Below are 11281 nucleotides of genomic sequence, written 5' to 3' on the forward strand. Positions count from 1 at the left end.
TGAAATTGGTCCGTGCGTGGGGAGTTGGAGGTGAAAATGCCAAGAAAAGATATTGCTAGCTGCACAGGTCAGCAGCAGCAGCCAATCAAACTAAACTATGAGGTTGTATTAGATACTGAAAAAAGCAAAGATTATGTGAAACGTAAGTGTAATGGCCCTGGGGAGCGTATCACTTACTAGTCGAAACTCGAGTACATGATCGTTTAGATTGGATACGGAAGCCGCCACGCAGCTGGAGAGGAGTCATGCCCTGTACGGCAAGGGCCACCACTCGCATATAGGAGACTCTCAAGGGCGTCACGGGAGACTTAGGTATGACAGGTACGTATGATAGCCAATGCGGCAAGCATACTTACTATGGTATGCATGAAACACTCCGTCCTATCTCTCAGCTTGAGAGTTAAGATAGAATCACATTTTGCCTAGCCTACAGGTTGACCAAATATATCATTGAACTACCATTGAAGCCAACTCGGATTTACAGCCCTAACTGTCACCTTTAAACTGATGTTCTGTCTAAGGCTTAAGATCATTTGTTCATGAAGGTCCAATAAAGCAAATCTATATATTCGACGGTTAAAAACCGGGGCAGACGCCCAATCTAGGCTCTAAACAAAGCGTAGTAACTAGTTACAAGCAATTCCCTTCATTTCTTCGGAGAACATCAACAACGAAGATCCTCCTATCTCTTGCGATTTGGTGGTGAGAAACGTGTATATTTCAAACCAGTAGAAACCTGCTAGAAAGTTAGCACAGCAAATCAAACGATGTCGATTGCAACATACCAAGTATCTCCAAAAAATGACATCTTAGACCTGCGTAAGAACAATGGGCGAGCAGTCATCACCAGGAGTCTGGTTATCCTTGCGGACAGCACCAAGCTTGATAGTCTGGAAGAGCTCATCAAGCGGGCAGGCATAGAAGCTGCCGTGGGACCAGGTGAGCTTGCCATCCTCGATGGAGAAGCCAGAGTCGCCGGAGCTGGAGCCGTAGAGGACGTCACCCCTGTTGCCGACGTAGACTGAAATACTATATGTAAGCATTGTTCTGCTCTACGCAAAGGATTGGATATGACTGCAGGGGATGCGGGTGACTTACCCTTCTGGCCATCAGAGGTGCTCAGGTAGCCGTTGCTGACGGTGAAGTCGGAGCCCTGGCTCTGGAACTCGATGGCACCGTTGCTGGCGTAGATCTGCTTGCCGTTCAGATGCATGTAGCCGTCGCCGCTGACGACGAACTTTGTGGCGGTTGAGGTCGCGGCGAGGGCGAGGGCCAGGACGGAGGCGAAGCTGGTCTTCATTTTGACGGTTGTTGGGTTGGTTTGGTAAAGAAGAGAGTTTTTAAGAGGATTGTTGGGGAGAGGAGTTGATGCTGTTGATGGTGAGGGTATTTGGACGTAGCATCAAGGGGGCTTATATAGAGAGGCGCTACCATGGTACTCATGAAAAAAAAAATACGGAGTATGTAGAAGAGTGACGCCCGTGAGAACCTTGATAGACCTTCAGGGTCCACACTCAAAGTAGTAAATTAATGCGTAAACTACTAATTGCTGACAGAATGGGTCAAGAGTGCTTGAGTAATTAAGCATGGGTACCTTGAAGGCCTCGTATAGTGCTGATGTCCACTGCCCGGATACAAGCGGCTGTACTTTATTGACGCACTGTACCCTTGATTAAACCTATTATACAAATTTCGTTTTGTGTCACAGAATAGAGACTAGGAAGAGACGGGGGTTGGAGCCGTCGGAGATAGTGTTGCTGACAAGTTTGCTGATAGTGACTTGTTCATTTATTGAAAAATGTATCCTGAAAGCCCCGAAAGCCCTACGAGGGCAAGGCAGGTCAGAAAGTCTCAATTTTGCGGATCCTCCCGCTAAAATTGCTGTCATCTTGACTTGGCTTTCTTCATGATGGAATCTACTTGCGAGTGAACACCCGTTAGACTGCGTCAGCTGTCCAGTCGAAAAATAAGTAGAACGGTAGCACCTGAAAATTTCACGAGTTTCCATTATACAATAACCCGGGTACGGCAGTAGTCGCTAACTGCCTGCTAGAGCCCATATACAAACGAGGACCTCGTGTACTGTTGCAACGTTCATCTAACCACATCCCCACAGGGTCTTTCCTGTCCCAGTTGCGACGAATCATTCTCCAGGGCTAGGTCATCCTATGGACGCAAGCGAGTCATGCCAATATCCATGCCCTATAAGGCCTTCTAATCCGGAACTGTCCATTGGTATGCTGCATGGTCTGCATGCATATGTGATCCACCGCATACCTAGGTAGTGTATAAACCAATATGAGGAATTTCAATTAGAGAATGGATTTAATGCCTCATTGCGGATTTTGAGGGGAAAGGGACCGCCATCACCCTAGTCATACCGAGGATAAACGCATAGCCGGCACGCGATGACGAGCAGCAGCAAGAGAGTCGGGACATGTCCGCATTTGCATTGATCCAAGGAGGCGAACCGACTGCTGCGGTCTTTTTGCTCCAGAATGACTGAAAGCTTGGTTCGAGGATGAGAATAGCTCGGCGTAGAGGATAGAGTAGGTATTCTTGCTACTTGGTTACGTTATGATTGTGGACATATACCTAAATCTATAAGTCGTACTTAAGCAAGCACTAATGAAGGCGATGGCTGTTAGCATTGTAGTATCGCAAGTTCTGGCCACTGTGGATTCCTCTCTCTAAGCTTACGCAGGTCACAAGAGTAGAAGCTTACCATAGTATCTGGGCCGTCCACGCGCAGTGAACTACTCCTTCCCAACCTCCTCAACATGGTCCAGATCCCCTTTAGTCTCTCCATCCTCGATGGAGCCGCCAAGCCCCAGCTGGTTCCGAATCGCCGCCATCCGCACCATATCCTGCTCGCCTTGATTCCCGCCAAAGATATTGTCCATTTGCTCGATACGGACATTCTTGGTTTCGGGTAGAAAGAAGAATACCCAAATCCAAAGGAAGATGCAGAATGCTAGTTGAGGACTATGTTAGTCTGCTGTATTGGGGGACTGAATGGGTAGGTGCATACCGAGGAAGAAATAGAATGTGCCATACTTAATGTTATCAAGCATTCGTGGGGTGATGAGGGCAACGATAAACTGTGTGTTTTAGTTAATAGGTATAGGTAGAGGTGTAGATGAAAACATACATTGCTGAGCCAATTAACACCAATCGCGATACCAACCGCTTGAGCTCGAACACCGGGTGGGAAAATCTCAGATGGGATGATCCAGTTGATGCAGCCAATGCTGAAGGCGAAGAACGATATGTATATCCAGAGAAAAACTGCCGCGGCCCATCCAGCATCGGTATGCGACGCCCAGGAGTCTTTGTAGACCGCGTAGATAGTAGCCACTACAAGCTGTGCAACTCCCATTCCTGTGGCACCAATAAGGAGCAGTGTCTTGCGGCCGTAGTAGTCAACGAACAGGATTGCCGGTATGGTGCACAGAAAGTTGATGATCCCGACCACGCCCGTAGCAAGAAGATTTACCGAGCTACCAGTCAAGCCTATGTTCTCGAATATCTGGGGTGCGTAGTAGATAATAGCGTTGATTCCAGTAAATTGCTGAATAAGTTGAAGAAGGCACGCTATCAGCATCCGGCGGTTCAGATGGCGCAAGACAAACAGCGACTTGTATCTTTCGAGGCTCAGACGCGCAGATGAGGTAATTCCTGGATACATAGAAGCAGTTGTCTCCCTGTCGAATAGTGCAGAGGCTTTGATTTCGAGGATTTCGTTCTGGACGCGGAAGTCGGTTTGAGGGACGCGGCGGATGCGGGACAGTGTTGATGATGCTTCATCTTCACGGTCTATGTATATGGCTTGGTTAGCTAGGCTAATAAATCGTCTGAAAATTGAAGTCACCTTTCATCATCAGCCAGCGAGGACTGTACGGGAGGTAGAATGTTCCACCCGCAAGGACCAGCGAGAATAGGCACTGAAGTGCAAGAGGCAGGCGCCATGCAGCGGACGACTGGCCATCGCCGGTGCCTCCTATATACTGGGTGCCATAGTTCAGCCAGAACGAGACCATGATACCCGCCGTAATCCCACCCTGCTGCAAAGCAGTAAGCCCACCACGCAGGTTTGGCGGTGCTAGCTCACTAATATATAACGGAACCACCATCGATAACTGGCCAATTGAAAGACCCGCGATAAAACGTGCGATGAATATCATTGGGATGTTGACCGAAGCCGCTTGAAGAATGGAACCGACCAGGAATACGATGTTTGCGAGCAGGATTGACCAGCGTCTGGAGAGGGCATCGGCGATGGGTCCATTGGCTAACGCTCCAAACATGGCTCCAAGAGTAAGAACGGATACCATCCATCCTTGTAGCGTTGCATCGTCGGCGAGAACGGGGAACTGTTTTGTCTAGACACGGTGCTAGTCAGCATGCTTAGCTAGACAAAAGGTGAGAAGTGGTCTTACGAAGTTGTTCATCACCAAGACACCACTGATGACACCCTGATCGTAGCTAGACACAAATTCAGCCTTTCTGTCATGTCAATAGTTCAGGCAACTAACCCGAACAATACGCCACCGAGACTGGCAAAGCATGACAAGAAGAACAAGTAAGGCTCTTTGACAAGTCCCTTGATTCCTGCAATCAATCAGCACAAGCTGGACTTAACGGGGCCATCGTTCTACCAGATTCTCCATAGGAGATGTCAGTATCCCCAGCAGGAGCAAGATTCCCAACTGCGCCCATATTTTAGTAGATTCAATGACTCAAAGCAGTACAAACGGGGTACTACATAGTACAAAGCATAACCCACCATGGCACTCGCTCGTAGTTATACTCCAGAAAGCGGGAGTATACATTACCGGGTCAGCCGACAGCCGGGGTCTGGGGTTGTCTGGGGTCCATTCCAATAGGTCTAACGTATGACATCTGTCGGTACTCAGTGCCCCGAACAAATCCACCCGACGGCAAAACTTGAAAGGCAATAGGAATAGTACTCCAACCGCTGCGGCGATGTCGGTCGGCGGTAGCCCGGTATACAGATGGTGCGTGATGTTCGGTCGACAGTCGGCCGATGGCCGCATATCCTTATTATTGAGACTTTTTTTAAGTTTGCTCAGCTTCGTTCTCCAAGGCAGGACCAGGCAATATGAACCAGGTTTACCAGACCCTCGTCGCTCGGGCCTTGCATGTCTGCCAGCACCAGCGCGTAACGTCACCCTCAAACCGTGTGATTATTGCCCTTTGCGGTCCTCCAGGGTCAGGTAAGTCGACCATCGCGGCGGAAGTTGTTGCAAGGCTCAACACGTTAGCCCACTCAACCGTTTGCCATTGCTCTTCCTATGGATGGCTTTCATTATCAAAGAAGTACTTGGATAGCCTGCCTAATCATGAAGAAGCATATGCGCGCCGCGGTGCCCATTGGACTTTCGATGCGACGGGCGTACTGCACCTGGTCAAAGCACTTCACCTTAGCAAGACGAACGTGCAGGAGGTGATTAAAGCGCCGCACTTCGACCATGCTGTCGGAGACCTGTGGAAGGGGCTATTGTTGTTTCCCCCGAGGTATCTCTCGTAATTTTGGAAGGAAACTACTTGTCATATAACGTCGCGCCATGGTCTGGGATCGTGAATTTTGTGGATGATACGTGGTTTGTGGAGGGAGGTTGATCTTGAAGCTATGAGGCAGCGTATCGCGAAGAGATATCTGCGAAGCGGGATCGAGAGAAACTGGGCTGATGCTATTCGAAGAGCTGAAAGTAACGATATTCCCAATGGCATCGAGATCCAAAGGAACCTGATACCACCAGCTGTGATAGTACGGAGCGTCGACGAACCGTGACTGCGAGGTATGTACGATCCCGCAGAGGTATAAGCATAACTGACTCTCGTAGTTTCTTTTTCCAGCTGATGATGCAGTGCAAGACTCTCGAGCTTGTCACCTTATGCTGCCCGGCTCCAGAACCTTTCACGCCTTCGCTTGGATTCGAACTCATCGGACAAATATATATAACTGCCGGGGAGCTACGCAACACAGCCGGTTAGCGGAGTAGGTAATGCATATGGCGATCCATTTCACTAGCACCCCTGCCTCATCTCTATATTTCCATATGCGAAATTTTAAGCATGCAGCACGATGCCTCGGGTAGATAGGCCATGGAGTAACGTCGACGGCCACAAACGCCATCACACCAAGAACCACTGATCGATACCGGCGGACTTGGCTGCGAGAAACGCATGATGGGAGACCTCGGCTATGCTGTGTAGCCGTTCATCGGGCCGTTGACCGTTGCTCCGGGAATAATGATGAGTTGATGACAGTGGATGGAGAGTCAGTGCTCCTGATGCTTGTTCACCTGTGGGGCTTGGCAATTCAGGGTCTTGAAAACCTCGTATTGCCATCTGACAAATACGAGGTGACACTTTTGGTCACAACAGCCATCTCGAAGACTACACTGAGCAACACATGGCTGAATTGATCTTCGCAGACCGCTATCTACGTATTTTATCCGTCGTAATTGATAGAACTCTCAACCATGAAGAGTATCTCGTATCCTCGGCTATGGACGGTGGATCCAGGGGCTGAGCAAGATGACATCACATGCTGCCCCCCCTTGGCTTATCCCCAATCGCTTTTCTTTCTCTCCGTTCGCGGCTTCAGAAAATGACGAGGTCATTCTCGCTAATCGATCGTTCCTCTCGATGACGAACGACTTGGCTACCGGCTATCCCCACCGTTCCAGCCTTTGCCCATGATCGCCTGTGTCATATTCCCCTGACGACTTTCGCTCAGAACAATCGCGCCTCCCTCCCATCCTACTGCCTAGCAATGAGTACAATTGAACCATTATGGCCTTGAGCAGTCTTTCAATCGGAGTCGCCCTCACTCCAACAGTTTTTTCAACCCTCTTTTCCCACGTACGTTGCTATTCCGCGCTTCCCCGGTCCCCGCAGAGGTACTGACAAAGCAGTACGTGAACCGCAAAACCCTCCACAACAAGCCGAACGTCCACCTGTCATACGATGAAGGAATTTCAGTGATTCGCGAGTTTATAAACTTCAGTTCCAAGCGTCCGATCGAGTATATCCAGGAATTCACCGGCCAGCGAGTTCCGGCGCCGCACTGGGTGAGGATCGAGCGGGTAACTGTCGCGGAAGAATTCTTGTCGGAATCGGCAGCATTGTTAATCAAGCAACTTGGCCCTGATGGCGTCGCGCAGGTTGGAGGCGAGAAGTGGTGGCAGTGGCGCGGCCCGTCGGGGGACAAGAATAATGGAGAGTTGAGAGGCGAATGGATCGAGATGCACAGCGACTACAATGAGCGTAAACGCGCGGGAAAAAAGGATGCCAACAACAGACGGATCATGCTGTACATCCACGGCGGCGCGTACTACTTTGGGAGCGTGCAGACGCATCGGTATCAGCTGCAGCGCCATGCCCGGAAGCTAAAAGGGAGGGTCTTTGCACGGTATGCACTTTCCTCATGGTGGATGTTAATGTTTCGCTAACAGCCGCAGTGAGTAACTCTATACGGGTTGGATCTCTAGTCCTAGCTAACAACATGAAGCCGACTATCGCTTGTCGCCGCAGTTTCCGTTCCCCTGCCCGCTGCAGGACTCGCTGGCGTCGTATCTTTATCTTCTTCAAGACCATGCTCCCGAGGATATTATTTTCGCGGGAGACTCTGCTGGCGGAGGAATGATTCTCTCGTGAGTTTTACTGATCCGCTTGACGGAAAGACTCGACTGACATGTGACAGAATGCTCGTCATCTGCCGAGATCAAGGAATTCCATTGCCGGCTGGCGCAATCCTGATCTCCCCCTGGGTGGACCTCACACATTCGTTCCCTAGTATAGTAACAGAAAACCCCGGTGATTATATTCCTGGTCATGGCTTCTTGCACAAGCCATCCATAGCATGGCCTCCTCCCAATGAAGACGAGATTCGGGAGATCCACGAAGCACTCAAACAGAACCCAGCGGCAACGGGCGAAAAAGATGAACCCAGCATGGGAGAGGAGAATACATTTAACGTCAACTCGTCCAAGGCGACAATGGGTCATGGACGACGGCCTCCATCGTTTGTCATGAACGGCAAGACTATCGAGGTCAAGGACCAAATCCATATGTACACCACAAACGAGCTTCTTTTCCATCCCCTCGTGTCACCCATCTTCCAGCCTTCTCTCGGAGGGCTGCCCCCTCTCCAAATCATCAGTGGCGGCGGTGAAATGCTACGAGATGAGCAGTTCTACGTCGCCCACAAAGCCGCCAATCCGACAGCTTACCCACCTAACGACGACTTCATGGCCGACCTCGACCCAAAGCGCGAAATAGTCGATAAATATCCCGGAACCTACGTCCAGTTGCAAGTCTGGGATGATCTATGCCACGTAGCCCCGATCCTCAGCTTCACCCGCCCAGCGAAGTACATGTTCCGAGCAATCGCCCAATTCGGAGCATGGGCCTTAGCGCGCGCCCAAGACACGACAGTTGAAATTGTCAACGACGATGAAGTCTCCCCAATCTCCTCAAGCGAGTCCGAGAGCCCTGAAACATCCGACAACGAGGGAAGGGACAAGACACCGCGCGATCGACCAGGCAACGCTGTAGGCAAAGCCGGCGATCCTCTACCAGCATTCAAAGACCGGATGATCCGCCAGCGAGTCAACAAGCGAGGGCACATCTACCCTCTTCCCCCTCCGCGCGACTGCGCTGTTCTTAACTTGCCGCCCACATCCGTCGGCACGATCAACCCAGGCCTCCTGATGAAGTGGATGCTAGTGAAAGAAGAATGGGACACGAGGTTTGCAAAGGAGAAGGCTCGCATTCACCGGCTGCGCCTCGCTGGTCTCGCGTCTGGATTCCAGAACTTCGACGGCGACACCCCGCCGCCTAGTGCTTTGGCCGCAAGACGATTCTCGCCTGGTGCGCTCCCGCCAAAGGGGCTGCGGACATCCTACCCCATGACCATGTGGGCGAGATTCGCGACCAAGCACGATAAGCGGACGATCAAGCGCGAGAAGGATATGGATAGCCGGTCCCAGCGGTCGAACCGCGCGAGCGTGGACGCAGGACGCGCAGGGGCTTCTATAGCGAATGAGAACGACAAAGTCACATCCTTCCCGGTTGACCCGCCGGAGGCAGAGAAAAACGCACACAGAGCGGTTCCTACCATCAAGGCGGCCGTTACACCCAACGGCACCACGAACCCCTCCAACAATGACTCCGCCCCAGAACTAGCCCCCATCCCACAAGATAAACCCTTCGCCCCGCTGATCGTGCTCCCGAACTACGATGGCCCTGACAAGTCCGAGAACGCGAGCACACGCGCTCTCTTCCACGTCCCTGGAACCATCTCCGCAACCACAGGAGGCACCAAAAGCACGCAGGACCTGCACCACCGCGCGTCGTCACAGGGCGGGTCGGCGACCATTCGCAGCGGATTCACGGTCCAGTCTGATCCCGTAACTGATGACACGGCGAGTACCGTTGGCGGCGACGAGCGGAGTCTCGCCGTCACGACGAACACCGGGCGTGTTGATGCGGCGAGTACGCGTGCTGTGCTTAATGCGGATGGAATTCTGAGGCCGTCGACGGATAGTAATTCGGTTTATGTCTCGGTGGACAGTCTGCCGTTGACGAATGGAGTGGCCCCAGAGAGGGAGAACGAGATGTAGACGATACACCATTATTGTTGCTTGGGCTTTGTTGTACTATATGTTTGATTTGGATCTGGATCTACGTGATACCTATCTTGTTGTGCTATCTCTTTGGACTTTGGCCGATGCTTGACATATATTGAAATTTATACCCCGTGTTTATATACCCATGCGTTATATTTCTTGTCACTGTTACGTGTATAAATATATATGTTTACATCCACTACTTGCTGATACCCCTAGGTACCGTTTTGAAACGGGTATATGCACTAATTTTACAATGCCATAGAATATAGTACACTCAATACCTAGTAAATACCGCCTACCACTCCACCCCAGCCCTCTTAGCAACCTTCTCAGCAACACCCATAAACGCCTCGCGCCGGGCACTCCGATCCCCCTCCTCCGAAACAACAGTCGGCATCCCCCGATCCGCATCCTCGCAAACCCTCGCATCAAGCGGGATATCACCTAGGAACTCAACACCGAGCCTCTTACACTCAGCAACAACACCCCAATCCGCGTCGCCGTGTTCATGGCCATGGCCATGATGATGCAACCCCGCCGAAAAGATCTTCGTTTTCGTCCCACACTCCGGACACGCGAAGAACGCCATGTTTCGCACCATTCCGAGCACCGGGACCTCCATGCGCTGGAACATCCCGAAGCCCCGGACTGCATCGCGGAGCGCAATGTCCTGCGGCGTCGTGACGATCACCGCGCCGTCGAGGATGATTTCTTGCCCGATTGTGAGTTGGACGTCGCCTGTTCCTGGTGGGAGGTCGAGGAAGAGTACGTCGAGCGGGCCCCAGGAGACGGAGTGGAGAAGTTGCTGCATCGCTTTTGTGACCATGAGGCCGCGCCAGGAGATGGGTGTTGTATCCATTGGTTGGCGGTTGATGTCTGGTGTTGGGGATGTGGGTTCGGGAGGAGGTGGGAGGAGGTAGCCCATTGACATGGACTTTAGGCCGTAGTTCGTTAGGGGGAGGAGGCGGTCATCTAAATAGTAGCGTAGGATTAGCACTTGGTAGCTTGGGAGAAGGACAGGATAGACTAGGGCTAGGGATATGGTTTCTTCGCAGTATAACATACGTTCGTCTAGTCTCGGCTCTCCGGAAAGATTTAGCAGTGTTGGTATAGATGGACCGAAAATATCTGTGTCGAGGATTCCGGTGCGGATGCCGCGGCGCGCAAATGCGAGGGCAAGGTTGACTGCGCATCCGTGATTAGACAATGCTCTCGATTATTTGCAGGATAGACCGGGATGGTGGTGCGAGATGTACCAGCGATTGTAGATTTCCCAACTCCACCCTTCGCAGACGACACGGCAATGACCTTCTTCACATCGCGAATCTTGCGCTTCTCGGGGAGGCCGCGGCGACGGGGAAATGAGGGTGGGGTGCCGGAGCGCGGGAGGCCCTGCAAGCTTGTCAGATTCGCTCGGGCAATAATGACTTTGGAGGTGTACCAGCGGATTCTCATGCTGAAGACATCGAAAGGTCGAGAACAATCTCCTTGACGTCGCCATCTTGTGCTGAGTTGATGTCGTCGGAGTAGAAAGTCATGGAGCCTGAGGCCGGAGAATGCGATATTGCCGGCGATAGCTCTCACCGCTTCGGCGACAGATCCAACCAGAAGCCGTAAAA

The 11281-nt window shown here is 51.6% G+C and overlaps 4 protein-coding genes across 4 annotated transcripts; 1 reads left to right on the forward strand and 3 right to left on the reverse strand.

Moving 5' to 3' along the window:
• Positions 1-809: 809 nt before the first annotated feature.
• Positions 810-1300, reverse strand: BDW74DRAFT_182474 (uncharacterized protein; the record flags this gene model as incomplete). The annotated part of the gene is made up of 2 exons (XM_073730270.1): positions 810-1021; positions 1099-1300. The coding sequence occupies 2 exons, from the start codon at positions 1298-1300 to the stop codon at positions 810-812; spliced, it is 414 nt and encodes a 137-aa protein (XP_073579366.1).
• A 1360-nt stretch (positions 1301-2660) lies between these two features.
• BDW74DRAFT_188081 (sugar porter family MFS transporter) lies at positions 2661-4719 on the reverse strand (the record flags this gene model as incomplete). Its single annotated transcript, XM_073731640.1, has 7 exons — positions 2661-2974; positions 3032-3101; positions 3152-3816; positions 3872-4382; positions 4440-4485; positions 4536-4611; positions 4659-4719. 7 exons carry the CDS (start codon positions 4717-4719, stop codon positions 2757-2759), a joined length of 1647 nt encoding a protein of 548 aa, XP_073579367.1. The 3' UTR covers positions 2661-2756.
• A 1811-nt stretch (positions 4720-6530) lies between these two features.
• BDW74DRAFT_188083 (lipase/esterase family protein) lies at positions 6531-9653 on the forward strand (the record flags this gene model as incomplete). The annotated part of the gene is made up of 3 exons (XM_073731641.1): positions 6531-6891; positions 6945-7441; positions 7733-9653. The coding sequence occupies exons 1-3, from the start codon at positions 6823-6825 to the stop codon at positions 9651-9653; spliced, it is 2487 nt and encodes an 828-aa protein (XP_073579368.1). The 5' UTR covers positions 6531-6822.
• A 231-nt stretch (positions 9654-9884) lies between these two features.
• Positions 9885-11180, reverse strand: BDW74DRAFT_161267 (Mrp/NBP35 family ATP-binding protein). The gene is made up of 4 exons (XM_073725760.1): positions 11104-11180; positions 10919-11054; positions 10728-10847; positions 9885-10634 (listed from the first exon to the last, which is right to left on the reverse strand). Exons 1-4 carry the CDS (start codon positions 11161-11163, stop codon positions 9958-9960), a joined length of 993 nt encoding a protein of 330 aa, XP_073579369.1. The 5' UTR covers positions 11164-11180; the 3' UTR covers positions 9885-9957.
• Between the last annotated feature and the right edge of the window lie 101 nt (positions 11181-11281).

This window comes from Aspergillus multicolor (assembly GCF_047715735.1).
Source record: "Aspergillus multicolor strain CBS 133.54 unplaced genomic scaffold BDW74scaffold_36, whole genome shotgun sequence".
Taxonomy (NCBI): domain Eukaryota; kingdom Fungi; phylum Ascomycota; class Eurotiomycetes; order Eurotiales; family Aspergillaceae; genus Aspergillus; species Aspergillus multicolor.

Bases quoted from the DNA above. Each gene is read 5' to 3' on its own strand.
- BDW74DRAFT_161267 (XM_073725760.1), bottom strand. From the start codon at position 11,163: ATGGCGACGTCAAGGAGATTGTTCTCGACCTTTCGATGTCTTCAGCAT. The intron at 11,055-11,103 runs GTACACCTCCAA...ACAAGCTTGCAG, and splicing joins TTCAGCATGAGAATCCGCTG to GGCCTCCCGCGCTCCGGCAC. The intron at 10,848-10,918 runs GTACATCTCGCA...ACGGATGCGCAG, and splicing joins TGGGAAATCTACAATCGCTG to TCAACCTTGCCCTCGCATTT.